This window comes from Phoxinus phoxinus (genome assembly GCF_949152265.1).
Source record: "Phoxinus phoxinus genome assembly, chromosome: 15".
Lineage (NCBI taxonomy): Eukaryota > Metazoa > Chordata > Actinopteri > Cypriniformes > Leuciscidae > Phoxinus > Phoxinus phoxinus.
This window is the reverse complement of record NC_136890.1, coordinates 4,727,064-4,744,949: the sequence shown is the minus strand read 5'-3', so window position 1 is coordinate 4,744,949 and position 17,886 is coordinate 4,727,064. Positions and strand designations below refer to the sequence as shown.

General features: G+C 39.5%; 1 protein-coding gene across 3 annotated transcripts in view; it reads right to left on the bottom strand.

Annotated features, from left to right (window-relative positions):
• Nucleotides 1–2,157: 2,157 nt before the first annotated feature.
• Nucleotides 2,158–17,886, bottom strand: part of LOC307012122 (fibroblast growth factor receptor 1-A) — a 53,251-nt gene continuing 37,522 nt past the window's right edge. For 2 of the 3 annotated variants that reach the window (XM_079638412.1, XM_079638411.1), the window contains exons 9-18: nucleotides 14,657–14,847; nucleotides 12,380–12,525; nucleotides 11,485–11,606; nucleotides 7,153–7,263; nucleotides 6,723–6,913; nucleotides 6,511–6,633; nucleotides 5,444–5,514; nucleotides 5,228–5,365; nucleotides 5,036–5,141; nucleotides 2,158–3,853 (exon numbers count right to left, since the gene is read on the bottom strand). In XM_079638412.1, coding sequence (XP_079494538.1) covers nucleotides 3,674–3,853; nucleotides 5,036–5,141; nucleotides 5,228–5,365; nucleotides 5,444–5,514; nucleotides 6,511–6,633; nucleotides 6,723–6,913; nucleotides 7,153–7,263; nucleotides 11,485–11,606; nucleotides 12,380–12,525; nucleotides 14,657–14,847 — 1,379 coding nt within the window. In that variant the 3' untranslated portion in view covers nucleotides 2,158–3,673. Of the gene's footprint in view, nucleotides 3,854–5,035; nucleotides 5,142–5,227; nucleotides 5,366–5,443; nucleotides 5,515–6,510; nucleotides 6,634–6,722; nucleotides 6,914–7,152; nucleotides 7,264–11,484; nucleotides 11,607–12,379; nucleotides 12,526–14,650; nucleotides 14,848–17,886 lie in introns of all 3 variants that reach the window. The other variant, XM_079638410.1, reaches the window with a different exon arrangement.

The following is a 17,886-nucleotide window of genomic DNA, read 5'->3' as shown; positions in this document are numbered from 1 at the left end:
TTTACTGGCGTGAGGGCGGGGCAACCTGTCACTCACATGAGATCCACCAATAGCAAACCACAACCATCCAATCAATTCCACATGGATAAAATCAAGTCCCACCCTACATTTTTTCTTGTTCCAGAAGCGTTTCACTCAGATATACAGTACATCACAATAGGGAAGAATATTGCAACTTCCTTTTCGTGCCAACTATAAGGCAGAACGTAGGTAGTAGGTCGTAAGCTCTCCATAAATTAATGTGTGGCTGCAGAATATTAAGTTAACCTTCAATGATCCAATGGCAGCCTTCAAAATATGAAGCCTTATGTTGCCTCATGTAGTAACTTACGATAAAAATTAATTTCCACTGAAATGCTTAATCATGAAATAATGTAATCAATTATTTTATATGCAAATAACATTCCCAATCTGTGGAAGCTTGTTTCCGCCAATACATAATTTAAAAAGGCAATTGCGACTTTTTTTCCCTCCCAATTGTGAGTTTTATCTCGACAGTTTGTCTCTCGTGTGTTATAAACTCACCATTGCAAGTTATAAAGTTAGAATTCGATTCTGAGAAAAAAAGTTCAGTCTTTTTTCGCAATTGACCGTTCGCAAAAGCCACGCCCCTTAGTTATTGTTACTACGCCCGTCAAACAATTGAGAACCAGACACATGGCTGGGTTGAGATCCATACATTAAGTGATTTGTTTTGGAGTAATGCAGCAGACATATCCTCCAGGGCACGACAGAAAGTATAGACAGAAAAGCGCACGGGAGCACATGCACTAAACAGTTTTGTAAAATTATATATCAATCATTTTTATTTGATCATATATCATTTTACAAAACTGTTTTGCGCATGTGCTCCCGCCGCCGCGCGCGCTATTTCAGTCACAACACCGCAATCAGAGGACGCGCTGAAACCATCAACTCTCGATGCAGTTCTCTTCATTCATAACTCAGCCTACTGAGAAGGATATATTTGTGTAAATAGTTGTGCAACTGCGCGAACTTTGTTTTGAAGTTTAATGTTTGAGTTCCAGAGGAATTTGTGACTGTGTTCCTGTTCAACCACATCAAAGTTGTGTCCTAATTAGTAAGTCCGTGCTCTTTCTCTTTTTTTTTTCTCTTGTTTGCTGACTGATGAGGGGCCGCAGTGCCGTAGTGAAACGGTGTTTGTACATGTAGCCTATTTTTTTTATTATAGTTGCAAGCAATCATAAAATACAGCAAGTTTTAAGCCCGTGCAGACCTCACTGCCATAGGCGCATCGTTGCACTATCTTGCTGAAATCGGAATGTTTGACGGAGGTCCTTCTCCTTAGTTACAGTTGCTGAGCTAGGATTGGACGAGAACCGTTAGAGGGCGGGGTTTTGCGAACGGTCAATTGCAAGATAAAAGTCAGAATTGAGAGTTTATATCTTGCAATAGGCTACTGACTTTTTTCTTGCAATTCTAACTTTTTGTCTCGCAATTGCAACTTTATATCCTGCGATTCTGACTTTATTTCTTGCTATTTCATACTGTGCCGACATGTTGCTGTCTGGGTTGCGACGAGTTTACATCTCGCAATTCTGAGAGAGAAAAAATATGTAAACTCGCAATTGTGAGAAAAAGGCAGAATTGTGAGATAAAAAGGCGCATATCTTTTAAATTGTTTTATTTTGTGGCGGAAACGAGATTCCAAACCAATCAGTGTTTGAAATTAATAGCAATAAATAAATACTGATACAAGAAAAAAACAAGAAATGACATTTATGATTTTTATTTGGCAAGCACATGGAGGACGCACACAAAAGTTTGCCGTTTAGATCGGGTTTGTGTTGAACAAGTCTTTTATTCACACTGATCTCTCTATTAAAATGTAAACAAATGTCAACATCAATTTGTCAGGTAATCAATCTGTGTTTTTATTCCAACCATTAGCCTACTCGAAGGCTTCTGTAAATATTTAGTTTATACGTAGGGTTACGTTTCAATTAAGCGTAAAAATATTGAATAGTGCGTGACTTTAGTGCCCATGTACGTCGCAACGAAGTGCGACATGTTTCCGGGTCACCAAAGAGCAACATCAACATTGCGCCAAACAACTCCTCCTGTGTAAATGATGATTTTAAGGTAAACGTTATCAGTTTCAACTCGGAATAAGAATTCAACACAAGCCGTTGCATATCAAATAAAAGCCGATACATTTATTGATGCATTTGAGCTATAAATTTGGCGTCGACTAAACCGTAAAGCAACAGTCCCAGTCGTGATGCGCGCCTTTGGAGAAACCAGACTCACAACCCAGTGTTTCAGAAGTCCATATCTGTTGACCCGCGTCGTCCCTCTCAGAACAAAGCAATGTTCCACAGATTAAAATTTACTACAGCCGTCTCATAAACATCACAAACAGTGTTACATTTAAACCGCTGTATACTCTGCAACCTTCAACCGTATTCTTCAAGCGTGTAAATCACGGCTGGTGTTTTGCGCTGTGTGCAGGAGTGTGAGCTGGGACTCGGCGTGTGTGTGTTGATGCGCTGGAAGCGAGCCAGTCGTCACTGCTAACACTCATGCGTTTGTAGCATAGCGCCTCGCTAAGATGGGTCATTCACACCGCTATAAATAACGAGCTAACGGCTACACTCGGCTTTCAGCAGAGCTATGCATTATAATATTTAATCACCCCTACTAACCTGCAGTCAATTTCACTGTAAACACAATTTATGTTGTAAACTCGTCAGCAAGAGTGATGTTTACAAGCTTCTTTATGCAGCATGAAAGGGTTCGTGAACAGCATTTATTGGATGTAATCCTTGTAGAGTAACATGCGTGATTGCAGATCTTACACACTGTTGATTTTAACGTACGAAGCGAAACATTTATAGCATCTCTTAATGTGGCCGATACCGAATTCATCGAGATTTATCCCGTGAACGCATAAAACTCGGAACAAACTCGCTTTTAAGACATGAAGAGGAAACCCTTGTGAGACTTTTTAATACGTATATTATCTATAGCTTAAGTCTGACGCTGTATAGCAGCAGTTCTGAGCCACTTCTGCATCAATGATATACACCACAACAACATTACGAAACAAAACTGGCCGTCGATCAGCTCTTAATAATATCATTTCATCTACAATTCTCATGGTCACTTTCACAAAAGCTACTCCTCAGAAAGTTCTAGATAAACGCATCCTGGTACAAAAAAAAAAAAAAAAAAAATGCAACAAAATTCAAATCGTGTAATAAAAAATAAGGGTAGAGTGTAAATATATATTCATATTTATACATTTCTAGATGTATTTACAAGAAAGGCTGTGAGTTGCCCGTTGTTAAAATACATCCGGGCAGACCGTGGAATACATTTTCTTAAGAATTTGGTCTCGGAGGCAAAATAAAGGTCCTTGTTGAACACCGATAGAAAATATAAACACTCCCAACGTCCATCAGTCCCGTCCCTCGTTCAATGACGGCAGGGGGTTTCTCTACTACAGATGACAGAGGCGGATATTTCATATTGAAAAGTCTGGAGACGCAAACACACACCACTTTCTGCTCAAGTGCCCTGGGACAGGTAAAGGGGTCAGTGAACGGCCAGTTTGTTCTCTCCGGGATGTCCACCCCAAGCGCTTCATCTCTGAAGTGTGTGTTCTCCACGAGTTCATCCAGACAGGTCACACACTGAAGAGTGAGGGAGCTCAGCGCTTTTTGAACGCCACCCCGCGGTTGGGGTGCGGGGGGAATTTGGGCAGGCAGGGCTCATCAGCGCCGGGGTCATGAGAGAACACCGAGTCTTCACCAGAAGAGCAGGTCGAGCTGCGGGTGTCCGGGAAGTTTGGAGAAAACTGGTCCAGAGACATAGACAGGTCCAGATACTCCTGAAAATGTAAAACATACACAAAATGTATTATTTTTTATTACCATAACAACAACCACAATTATTATTATTAAATAATAACAAACAACAACATTTTAATTGTAATTCTATTTATTAATAATAATAAACACACTAACGTTGTTGTTCTTGTTTATTATTGTTATTATTAATTACTGACTGATATTAGTTGATCGTATTAATGCATTATTATTGATATTTTTAATTATTGAATAATTATTATTATTATGATTCTTGTTGTTGATTTATTATTAATGACTGAAAAACAAAAACAAAGTTTATTTTTATTATTTGTTAATGTTTTATTATTGATATTGAATAAAAAAAATATTTATTTATAATAAATTACTGTATAATGATAGTAATAATAATAATTATGGTATTGTTATTATTATCATTATTATTTATTAATGTATATTTATTAATATTAATAATTGAATAATGAATTTTGATTGTGACAGCATACCTCTAGGTATATTCAATAACTATTGAATAATAACAATACATTAAAAATAATAATAACAATTATTATATTTATTTGTTAATGTATTATTACTGAATAATACTAATTATTATTATTGATGATAATTAATATTATTAATGATTGAATAATAATAGTAGTTGTCATTATTATTATTGGGTAATGTATTATCTGTTTATTATTAGTAATAATCTGAATAAGCATCATAATGAACAATAATACTGTTGTTATTGTTCATTATTATTATTTACTGATCAATAACAATAATAATGTTATTATTATTATATAACGATATTAATTACTGAATAGACAAAACCAACAATAACTATTATTTGTCAATGTTAACTATTAAATAATAATAATTATTCATTATTATATTATTATTAATGGTTGAATAATAATGATAATTAATGTATTATTAGATTATTGTTAATGATTGAATGACAATAACATCAATGACAATAATTATAAATCATTAGTTAATTACTTATAATTATTTAATAGTCACAATTATTGGATATAATTATAACAATTAATAATTAATTAAAATAGTTATTATTGTCCAATTCATAAAAAAAAAATAAAAAAAAACTTTAAGCACAGCTGAAATGTCATGCAATGTCTTGAAAGCTGATTTGTGGATGATAAAGCTGTTCTGGGCTGCATTTCCCAACTTCTGCTCACCTGACAGGACGTCATGGAGAGCGTGCGGTCCAGATCCTCCACCAGCTGTTTGAAAGTGGGTCTCTGAGACGGGACGGCATGCCAGCAATCCCTCATCATCATATACCTGCAAGAGGAACGTCAGAAGATCAGCAGAAGATCTCTAGCACATCATGACAGAAGTCACGTCATCACTACAATCACGGGTCCTACAGTTCATGGGTGCATGTGGAGGGCCGGTCCATGCGGTGGCCTTCCTTCAGCAGTTTAAAGAGTTCCTCGACTGGGACACCAGGGTACGGTGAGCCGCCCAGAGTGAAGATCTCCCACAGCAACACCCCAAAAGACCACCTAACACACAAAGACACCATCATTAACAGACAAGGGCATTACGTATCAGTGTGTTTGAGAGAATATCTCCAGACGTACACGTCGCTCTGATGGGTGTAGATGCGGTCGAACAGAGCTTCAGGCGCCATCCATTTCACCGGCAAACGACCCTGTGAAAAACACAATCACTTTATTCACTAACTCCAGATTATAGATCAGCATTTGTGACAATCCTGCAGGGAGGATTGTATAATTATGGCTCAAAGAAAATCAAGATGACGAGAATCATACAAGACTATTTTATACCTTAAAACTCACCTTTGATCACCAAAATTACATATTTAAAGGGTTTTTTTTCTTCCTTGAAAGAAGGAATGCCTTAAAACATCTTGAATGTAACTTTACACCCTTGCCTCATTTAGTATAAGCGGTTCTATGAATATGCAAATGATCCCCGCCTCCACTCACTCACGGCAGCTCAGAGATCCACTCGTTGACCTGATTGGTTACAAGCATTGTTTGAGATTAACTTTTTCACTCACTGGCCAATTTGGCAACTAAATTGTTAAGTTACCGGCCATTCAGAACTTCTACTGGCCAAAATAATAATAATAACTACGTCACAGCAGCGGCACACACCGGTATATATATATATATATATATTGGAAAATAATGTATTTTCTGTTAACCAAATGCTTTTTAATCCTCGCTATTGCTTCAATGCAAATGAGCTCGCCGTTATTTGCTGCGTAGTGACGTGTGTGTTCAAGTAAGCCAGATTTGCACAGATTATGCACAATAAACTGTATTTAATATATCATGATGACTCACAAGTTCAGTATTTGAGTATAAACATAATAAGTAACGCCAAAAATTGGCTAGTGATTTGACAGCGTTTCCCGCCACAGTAGATTTTAAAATTTCAAACCCTGGTTACAAGGTAGTGTGTGACGTCAGAAACACCAGCGATTTCAAACCGTGTTTTGTCTTAAAGCGCATTAAAAACACCACATAGACACATAAACAACATTATACGCTGGATTTTCACCACTGGGGGACTTTAAAATAGCATCAGATAGCACTCACTGCGAGAACTAACAGCAATAGAAGACCAGATGGAGTTTAATAAAGTGATTTTTCTGCCGTGTCTCAGTCTGAAATCTTACATTGGTGGTTTTCTTGTAGTAATCAATATGATGGATGTCCCTGGCCAGGCCGAAGTCGGCTATCTTCATCACGCTATCTTCAGTTACCAGGACATTACGGGCAGCCAAGTCTCTATGAATACACTACAACAGTGAAAACACACATGTACATTAATCAAGGGAACAATTATAAAGACGCCATTTGAGAACAGAAGAACATTTGAGATGGCAACCTTCTTGGATGAAAGGTACTCCATGCCACGAGCCACCTGGTAGGCGCAGGAGATCAGGTCTTTGATTGACATGTTCTCCACGGGCACCTGGTCGGGGTTGTAGCAATACTCCATCCCAGGTGGACGGCGCACACGCAGATACTCTCTCAGATTCCCCTTTGCAGCGAACTCCACAAGGACGTAGAGCGGACCTGACAATGGCCATATGAAACATAATCAGTCTTCACAGGAGAGGCCACCGTTTTTGATACACTAATGTGTGATTCAATAAGGAAGTTAGGTTCAATTAATCTAGCCTTGTGAAATCACAACAGCTGGACTGATGACAAAAAGCAGTGCGCCTAGCAGATTGATTTTAAATGTGATTTACGCCCGCACTGCATTATCTCTAAATGCTTCCCTCCGCCTTCTTCATCCACCCTTTACTCACCGTCTTGTGTGCAGGCCCCCAGCAAGTTGATGATGTTCTTGTGTTTGCCAATAATCTTCATCATTTCCATCTCGGCGATGAGATCTGACAGGTCCTTCTCTGTGGCGTCGGCTATAAAAGCAATATTGATGAAAACACATATATCTTAGTATGACGGATCATCGAATCTTCCGCCTCTATGCCGTGAGGGACAAACCGGTTATTATATTCATGCTTTCCTTTTTCATATATTTTCCGGTGTGGACTTGAAATCAACTTAACATTCAAAGACAATGACACGAAAAAGCAGTCAGAACATAATCGGATGCATTTCCCAGCTGTCCTAAATTCTCGGTGGAAAATAATGTAGCATGATAATTGATCATAAAAAAATGAGGCTATGCCACTACTAGGATTTTCGATAGAATAATGTGTATTGATGAACTGTGTACAAGTTCAGAAACATTTATTATTTTAGTTCAGCAGGTTAATTCAATTACTATTTTCTTTTCTTTTTACCATTTATAATGCTGTTGAGAATAATACTGTCTATGTATGATACATTACAGTTCAGTGAGTGAGTCCAATGTGAATGCATTGAATAAATCAAATGGTTAACGAGAGTCTGGGAGTTTGTTTCACTAATTCATCCACAAAATCGGTTCATAATGCTGCGTTCACACCAAACGCGAATAGAGCGTCTGGCGCGAGTGATTTCAACGTGAAGTCAATGTAAAGACGCGTTTGCGCGCGTCTGGAGGTCCTGCGGCGTGCTATTCGAATGAGACGAATTGAGCGTCTGCCGTGATACGCGCAAGGGGGAGTTGTGCATTCACGCGTTTGACGAAAATTCGCGTCTGACGCCGGAGCAGTGATGTCAGCCCTTTTAGTTTTAGTCTTATTGACGAAAATGCTTTTTAGTTTTAGTCACATTTTAGTCACTTATAAACTTGATAGTTTTAGTCAAGTTTTAGTCGACGAAAACAAAAAGGTTTTAGTCAATTTTAGTAAAAAAAAAAAAAAAAAAAAAAAAAAAAGTAGTCTTTAACAAATTAATTTAGGTTCAAAAGTATTGGAAATGGGCTTAGGTTTGACAGGTTGCAGCAAGTGTTGCAATTCATAAAACAACAGTTAACCTTAAACCCTTTGCATAATAAACTAGACTTTCTGAATAATTCGATTGGTTGGGTCCTTACATGCGCTTCGTGAGGCACACACGCACACTAGCACACACACGCAAGGTCTCTCGCTCCCTTTCTCTGCTGTGCGCGCGCTACACATGCGCGCTCTTGCTCGCTCGATCTAGATTCCGGGAGATTTTAACTAATTTGCGGGCAATTCTTAAATTATCGTACATTATGGGATTTTTTTCATTATTGATCGTACATCGTACAGAGGTCAAAATTATCGTATTTATAGGCAGAAATGACATGCATTGTGAACGTCAGACTTATAATCATTTTCGTTCCATCTCGTCTCGTCAACGAAAACTCGAAAACGTCTCGTCATGTTTTAGTCACCTTGGAGCCATTTTAGCTGGTCATCGTAACGTTATCGTCATAAAAAAAAGGTGCGTCAACGAAATAATTGCGTTATCGTCATCGTTGACGTAAACAACCTTGCGCCGGAGTTGAACATTTTTAACTTTGGCGTCAATTCGCACCGCGTTAACCAATCAGGAGCCTGCTTGCTGCTGTCACGTGGTGAAGTGACGTGATAAACGGGGGCAGGCACGCTTTTCAGTTTATAATGTCATTTTAAATGTTTGGCCTCAATAACTTATTTTGTATTATGAGTAAATGCCTGCGTGAAAGAAGGAATGACATTGTTCAGCAATATGTTAACTATGTGAGACTGAACACTTGCAGTCATTCTGAATGAGATGAAGAAGTCGTTTGACCTACGTTATAACGAGTCATTAATGTATTTTAACTTATATGTTTCATATAATAGAACTGAAGCTATAGATTGTGAATTTAAACATTTCTCGTTTAGCAGCGGCAAGCGTCGGGAGGACTAGCCGAGGTAAGGCTGCTCCAGGCGGGTTACATGAGCGCTGAGCGCTGGTGATCTCCTGGATCTCACAACTTCGAAACGTCAGATCAAATTTTTTAAATAGGCGCTATTTTTATAAATAAACCACATATTTGAGCTTTAAACAACTACATTCTCGACTGAACAACTCTTAAAACCACATTTCGTGACACAATAACAGTAGTATTTTTAAATTTCGTGGCCTTTCTTGCAAACAGAACCGCCTAGCACTTGCCCCTCCCATAAGAAGCGAATTTCGCCTCGGACTCGCGTCAATTTCGCTTCAAACGCTTGCTTTTTACGCGCGTCTATTTCTCTTTAGACGTGCGAATGCATTCAAAATGTTCAAGCGTCAAACTAGACGCGGTAGACGCAAATTTTACGCTCTATTCGCGTTTGGTGTGAACGCAGCATAAGAGTCATTCTTTTGTGAATTAGCATACTGCACAGTGGTCAAGCTCAATGTTTGCTAAGGCTCCCAGTTACTTAGCACTTGATAAGACTAAGAGAGAAAACTGTTATTCATTTTTATTTATAATGTATATATTTGTGGAAAGGAGTTCAGTTAGGAGTTCATAAATCATGTGCAGTTCTAAGGTCTGAAGAGACTCATGTGAAATCATACAGGAGAGAAGCCAGCTAGGGATGGGAATTGATAAGGATTTAACGATTCCGATTCCATTATCGATATTGCTTATCGATCCGATTCCTTATCGATTCTCTTATCGATTCTCATTGGGTGAGGGAATAAGAACACATTTGTTTGTTTGTATTAACTCGCTTTAATATCTGATCAGAAGACACAGCACAGAGCACGTGTACACAAATTATGTGTAGCAACCTCAGAACAAATCTAAAAGTAGGTGAGCTACTTCTCAAAGGAAAGTCCAGGGACCTATAGCCTAGGGCAGTGTTTCTCAACCAGTATGCCATGGAACGCTAGTGTCTGCCTTGAAATATTATCAAGAAGAGTGCCTTAGTGCCTTCGCATTCATTGGTCCAGACAAAAAAACAAAAACAAAAAACTGCCATTTATGTGCCAAAAAAAACGAAAAACAGACTGAAAACAGTCAAGGAAGAGCTTGTGCCTTTTGGAATATTAACAGTGCTCATTTGGATTCAACCTGAAACAAAACGTGTGCGCTAGTGAGTGAGCGAGAGTGAGTGAGTGAGCGAGAGTGTGCGCGCGCGTGTGTGTGAGTGAGCGCGAGATAGTGTGTGAGTGAGCATGTGTGCGTTTGTGTGTGACTGAGTGAGCGCGAGAGAGTGCGCGTGTGAGCGCGAGAGAGTGTGTATGTGCGCTTATGAGTGAGCGAGATAGCGTGTGAGCGCTAGTGAGTGAGTGTATATGTGCGCGCGCGTGTGAGTGAACATGTGTGCGTTTGTGTGAGTGAGTGAGCGCGAGTGTGTGTGTGTGCGCAGTGAGTGCGTATGTGTGCGAGTGAATGTGTGTGAGACGGCACGCGATGGCTGGTCGGAAAGCAACATGGCGTTCCGTGTTAAATGCCTCATTATACTTCTGCGTCGAACTTCTGCCTCTGCCATGTTTGCCTCGTTCTGAATCAAAACAACGCAGCGCGTGTGTGACGTCATGACACATTTGCAACGAGCGGAACCGATACGCAGGCATGCTAACGGTTCCAAGGAATCGATTCACTGGGCACCGGTTCTGAAGAAGAATCGGTTCTCGGTTCCCATCCCTAGAAGCCAGTCAGCTGAGTTTGTGGCAAAACCTTTTACAATGCTTGTATATTGTTGTCTTTTACTGCATTTGTTAATTCATACTCAGAAAGTAGAACTGAAATGACAATGAACTACAACTACAATGAAAACATAAAACTGAAAATATAAAAATAAAAACTAATTCAAAATATGAATAAATACTAGAATAGTACATAAATCAAACTAAAATAACACAGATGCAGGACACGTCAGCACACACTCTTGTGTTGCCGATGTTTGCTAATGTTTCCGGGCATTGACTCGCGAGGAGAGGACAGGAAACAGACAGACCCTGAATCAGAATAAACAAACTGCTGTGGTACGGTATGTGACACCAGAGCTCAAATAACACGCTTCAGGGTGAAGGTGGAATACAGACCAGAGCTCAGCGGACCATCAGATTCCTCATGAGATACTGAATTCCAGACAGAGTTTGCTGGCATATTTCCCTTTTTACACACACACACACACACACAACACACACAACACACACACACACACACACACCACACACACACACACCACACACACACACACACACACACACACACACACACACACACACACCAGCTAACAACTGTGGCAGAAAACACTTACATTTGAGCATCTTGACAGCCACTTTGGTGATACGACTGGGCTTGTCTTTATCCATCCCCATAGCCTCGGCCATCATCACCTGCCCAAAGCATCCCTCTCCAAGCGGCTTCCCAAGAACCAGCCTGACACACACACACACACACACACACACACAATATCGATCACTGACACTGCACACTTCGCCAGGCCATTTTTGTGCGTATATTAGGGCTGCACGATTAAGTGTAATTTACATGAAAGTCGCACTTAAACCAATTTTGGCTTATCGCGATTACGAAATTGCAAAGGCTGCGATTAGTTATGCGCAGCTTGTCATTGTCATACGGCTCTGTAAACACTGCTCACTCTGAAAGCACTGCGAGTTTGAGTCGCTTTTAACTTTTATATCTTATCTTCCCAAACATGAGAAGCATTTATGAACCCTGTCCAACAAAAGACAGCATTTAATAACATGCTTTTACTCCAAACTCACTTCATAACGACAGTTGAGCTCATCCTTCTGTGAGATGATGTGGCTTCTTACAGAGAATAAGGCAGTCGTGTGTTTATTAGTCATGTGTCATTAATATATAATTAATTATATGTCATTAATCAAAGTGTTTCGATCGTCTGTTTATTCAGCTACAGTGATAGTATGATGCCCGATAGGGATTTCCTGGAATGACGTGTGTTATTGTACTTCTGTGGCGGGGTATATTTGGCGTGTGTGTGTGAGACGCCCTCTTGTGTTCAGATTGAACAGCATTTACTACCGATCACCTGTTCTGCATTGACAAACTGTGCAGAAAATAATTACAGCCTTTGTCCAATCACATGCGGTTTCGTTGCGATTAATCGTGCAGCCCTAGCTTATACGCATCTTTAGTTAGTAAATGATGAGTACAATGTGTGTTACCTGTCTCTGTGTACCTCCCAGCGTGGGTCCTGGGGCAGTTCGTACTCGGAGACCCCTGAGAGCATAGGAGAGCCACTGGAGGATAAACGCGAGGGCCGGACCAGCATCCCACCAGAGTGCATAGATGAGCTGGAGTCCACTGACACCTGCACGGAAATACTTAAAAATTACTCTCCACACAACACAGCAACACAAATACACATATAAAGACTGTGGTCTTGTGCGCATATGGGTGTATGCGAGTTACTTGGTCAGGGGCATGGGCGTCAGTTTGGTTTAAAATGTGCTGGGGACAGAGACGCATTCGGAAGTGCATTTTCAGAAGTGCTGGGTACAATGATGCATTTTCTCTCTCTCTTTCGAGCAGGTCATGTTTTGAAAGACGGTGTCCTTTAGCTTACTAATGTAAATAAATCAAAATGTATACAAAAATGTGATGATGTCCGACTCGTTTTATCAAGAAGGAAGCCTTTAGTTTTCAAAAAGCATTAGACATATGACCCACTATTCTGCTTCATATGTACCATGTTGACAATATGACATGATGTGATTTAATGTATCTAAACAATGATTACCAAATTTCTCTCTCATATTGCTCCTCATAACCACTGAAAACGGTCAAAAAATTGAATCCAATGTCCAATTATTATGGACGTCATCTGACATTAAGCGTTTCTACTTCACATTTTCAGCAGGGCAGCGGAACGGCTGTGGGTTGAGTCCCCACGGTTCTCATGCCGCGTGCCCACCCACCCCTCCCCCAAACTAGAACGTATCCCAATGTTACAGTTGTTGCAGTGTTATGAACAGAGAAGCGTGTAGCCAGCACAGCAATAGAACGACTAAATTGAGCTTGAGGTAAAAAAAAAGAAGAAAAAGTGGTGGGTACAAAATGACGAAACCTGCGTCCCCACTGAAATCGACGCCTATGGTCAGGGGGCATCTGTAGACACTGATGCAGAGAGACGCAATGATATTATACAACAATCATCAACAAAAACAGATCAAGACGGAAACCAAAAATGAGCTCAACAAGAAAATAGTTGGAGAAATGACAAAAGCAGTTCTACATTGGAATCCTGCACGAAACCTTGAGTTTAAATTAGGCATTATATTATTTTAAACAATATGATAGCTTCGTAAAGTTATATTTGGTCATATTTGTCACATTGTCTGGCGAATTTTTGTGGGCCAAATAAAGCAATTAAATAGGAATCAACGCAATCCAAAATTTCGCGTGAGGGTGAACAATTTCCCCATGCTGGTCAAGCAGACTCGCAGCTGCATGGTTTTAAACGGACTTTATACAATCGCTGCAGGCGAAATAATTTTAATAGAAATCCACGATTAGGAATTTCATGAGGGTGAAAGATTTCCTATGCAGTTTTCTCGACGGGTTCAAGTTGGGCGCTGCTTGGTTTGAAAGCGCTTCAGACATCGCTAGACTATTGACAGACCTTTTTTGCCCATGAAATTTCACAAATGCAACTGCACCTTAAGGAACAGAGAAATTAAGTCTTTATTTACAAAATAATCTTGTTTTTTTTTAATGAAAACGAATGCTTTAAACGAAAGAGGCAATATTATACCCTTTACCAACGTTTGGATTTTGTTTTTGGGCTCTGCTTAGAATAGGTTTTCATGCTTGAATGTTCAAAAAACAAATTTTTTCACACATTGTCCATTGTTGCAGCTCCTCTCTTCCCAGTCTGTCAGTAACGCTCGGTTTAGTTCCTGTCTCTATGAAGCCCCTCCTTCTGAAAAGCACACTGTGTTCTGATTGGTCGGCTGGATCAGTGTGTTGTGATTGGTCAAGCGCTTCGAGTGTGTTTAAGAAATGTCTCCCACCTTACCATAACCAACATGTTCAACACACTACTAACTAACTCAACCAGGCCCCGCCCCTTTATTCTGCGGATTAATTATTTAAATGAGGAATATTGTGACATGTTCGCTCCCGGAAGAAACTTAAGACTACAATGGAGGCGTTTCAGGAGTTCAGAAACACTGACACTGTTATAGAGAATAACTCCTGCTGGAGGGAGATCTTTCTCATGCTCAAACAGCAACATTACACAGTAAAGAAAGATGAACATGGAAAAAAAGCATAACAGGTCGTCTTTAACATTATTATAGTTAAATAACAACAACCCCCCCCCCCAAAATTAATCAAATTAAATACTACACCACCCCGTCATTAACATAAGAAACTGTTGAAATATGAGGTGTCTATGTTTAGTGGTAAAGAGATCAAACCCCCTATCTACTTTCTGTTACCTGTCTGCGCAGAGGGATGCTCTTGGCCAGCTTGTGAACCGCCAGCTGGCTGTTGAAGTCACTTTTCTTGGTGGAGCTGTGCATTTTGGCCAGCACGGCGGTCACCACCATCACACAGATAAGAAAGAAGCCCACGCAGTAGATCAGCACCTCCAGGTAGGTCTGGTTTGGCAGTTGAGTCGGGGGAATGGCTAGATTATGAAAGAAGGGAGCAATGCAAGGTGGCAGAAGGGAAGGGAATGAGCTTGCTGAACGCTAAAGGAATGATGTGTTTATTTACCTTTGTGTGCTAAGAATGACACATCAGCCTGTGCCAGCAGAGCCAATCACTGCAACTGACCCTTTGCTAAGTCCCGCCTTATTGTTGCCATCCGCCATGTTATCAGGCAAGCGTTTGGAAACCATGCGTTCGAAAACTTTACATGAAATATCCCAAGACATTGTAAAAAGTTGTTGCTGGCGCTCTTATAATAGTTTATTTTTATTTTTATTAATATTCCCTCATTCCCAAATGAGCATGTAACCCATCAGTAAAACATCTAGATTGGCTCCAAAGTAAATTAATATTATTAAGTAAATTCATTAAATAATTATGGAAGACCATTTCCATCACAGATTTTAAGAAGGGACTTTTTAAATCTCACAATTCAGAAAGTTTATACCTCACTATTTTGGGTTAACACTTTTCTCCCAACTTAATATCTCGTAATTCTGCCGTTTTTCTCAGAATTTAGTTTGTTCTAACTATTTCTCACAATTCAGAGTTTACGTCATTTCGCAATTCAGACTTTCTCTGAATTGCAAGTTGATATCTTGTAATTCTGCCTCTTTTCTCACAATTGACCACTCGCAAAGACCCGCCCCCCTTAGTTACTGTCGCTATGTCCGACAAGCTATGCCGCTCTCTCGCCACACCATGTTTTAGTTTAGTAATTTATAGCATCAAATAAACATGAATGAACATCAGAAGGAATGTTGTTTTAACCGCGGAAAGACGTCAGTACACAAGTTCAAACCCTCCCATGTTAATCTACTAACTCTCCTGACTGCTTTGTCGGACAAAATGGCGGATGGCGAAGTATGATTGGTCAGATCACCTGTCAATCAAGCTCCCTGTGAAGGGTCAATTCCGAGTTTACATCATAGTCTTTCTTTCTCAGAATGTGTGTGTATTACATGTTTTTCTAATACAGCAACATTACGCAAGCTGTAGTGAGGGCTTAGCAAAAGGTCAGTGGGAGAGAATATTTCGAACAATGACTCAATCTTGTATACATTCCTGCCAAAGTTGGAGTATCTGCCCGTTTAGGAAGCTTGAATATCACATTAGCAGGAGACTTTTTTTATGTACATTTATAAAACCACAAACACACTGATGCACACACACACATGCACATGCACAAAACAAAAATCCTCTAAATGGAGATGTCGTTGTTCACGTGAATGGTGAATTGCAATGAACACAAACTCCTATTGTAGCATCATAATTACTTCTTTCATGGATCAGGTTTCATGGCACATTCTTCTGCGTATGTGACTAGTAGGAGAAGGAAACCACTGCTCATGATACTTGGCAGCCCTCGCTACGAGATTAGGCCAAAAAATGGCCTTATGTAAACTCATATGAGACATTAAATTTGCAACACAAATACAAATGTAAATTGAGAGGAATGGCTTATCTGGGTGGGTAGACACAATCTGAGTGGGTATGCATTTCAGCAAAGTATAAATGGAGAGCTAGGTTATGGGGTAAAATTACATGAGAAGTCTGGCTGATACAGATATTTCCTATGCTATTTGGTTGGCGTTTGTCTGCCCCAAGGCTCTGGTTCTTTATACAGGGTTTCTTTCACACAGTTCATGCACACAAAAGATGTTATTGTATCATGTATACATTTCACACAACAATGCACATGCAAATGCATCTCATTGACAGATCACTTCTCTTTGCCTTCTCTTTTAATAACTTAATGAACAATCAAATATATCGTAGCGTGAACGTGAAGCTCAAATGCTCTTGAGTTATTATATTTACATAATGCTTTATGATAAGAGTAAGGCCCACAGTTTGCTGACTGCAACATGCAAATGCAAGATCATCAACATTCAACATCCAGAATGAAATCTTATTCCTCATGTTGAATGCATTTAAGACTTGGACTGACAAGCATCTTGATAAATCGAATCTATTTAGACAATGAATAGATTCAACCTTCAAGGTGAGGTATTTATCACACCCGAGCCAAAGAGGAAATGATGTCAGCATATGCTTATGCGTAAAATCATGCTCTTTGGGATGCTTGTCCAGTGTTCAGGCACACAGAAATGTTAATTGGAAACAGGTTAATCTTGAAAAACTGGGAAAAGGATTTTATAATATAAAAAAGTAAAATGGAAACAAAGCTTTGCCAAACCACTAGCCACAGTGTCCCATCTGTTCTCGGTTGTTATTTGTTATACATTACATCATTTATTTTGCAGTTAAACTACAGCAAAGCATCTTTAAATTAGGAAACATTTATGGTGCACTCAGTAATTTTGCACTGGTCAGTATTTACACACATAGCCTAGTAGCAGGGATGCGACATTGTGTGCAAAATCAATAGTTTTCTGTGTGGTAGGAGTGGGCGATCCGACGACTTTAAATCGTGATGGATGTTGAAGACATCCATGATCTACTTTTCAAGTGAATCCTAGAGATTGTGATCTTTTATGTTCTCATAATAATGTTACAAGACCGCAATGACTGCCTACTAGATGGCTGTGCTGACTGGCCAAATTATATCATGTGTCTTTCATGTATGGTGACGCATTTGAATTTTTTAAAAATAATAATCAACAGCAATCTGTGCGATGAATAAAATGTTAGTTTCGGTTTCGATTTTGGCTTCCAGCACTTATGAAAACGTGATAATCAAGAGAAAATGATCATTGTGCCGCATGCCCTCCCTTTCCTGTAAAGCGGTGTGCTTAAAAAGCCAAAACTTAACGTCCAAATCAATCAAATTATGTAACGTAATAAAATGCAGTCTACTGCGGGACATGCTTTATTTTTAAAGAGTTATTAAAAGCGCATTAAATTGCAAAAGAGACTGATCCCCACACGCTTTCTGTGTGCGCTGCGAGAGCAGAACTATACTTGGGGTTTCAGGTGTGCATCTTAACGGTCAAATATACACAAAAATATGTCAAAATGTCCGTATTGGTGAGTATTTACATAAAGACAGTCA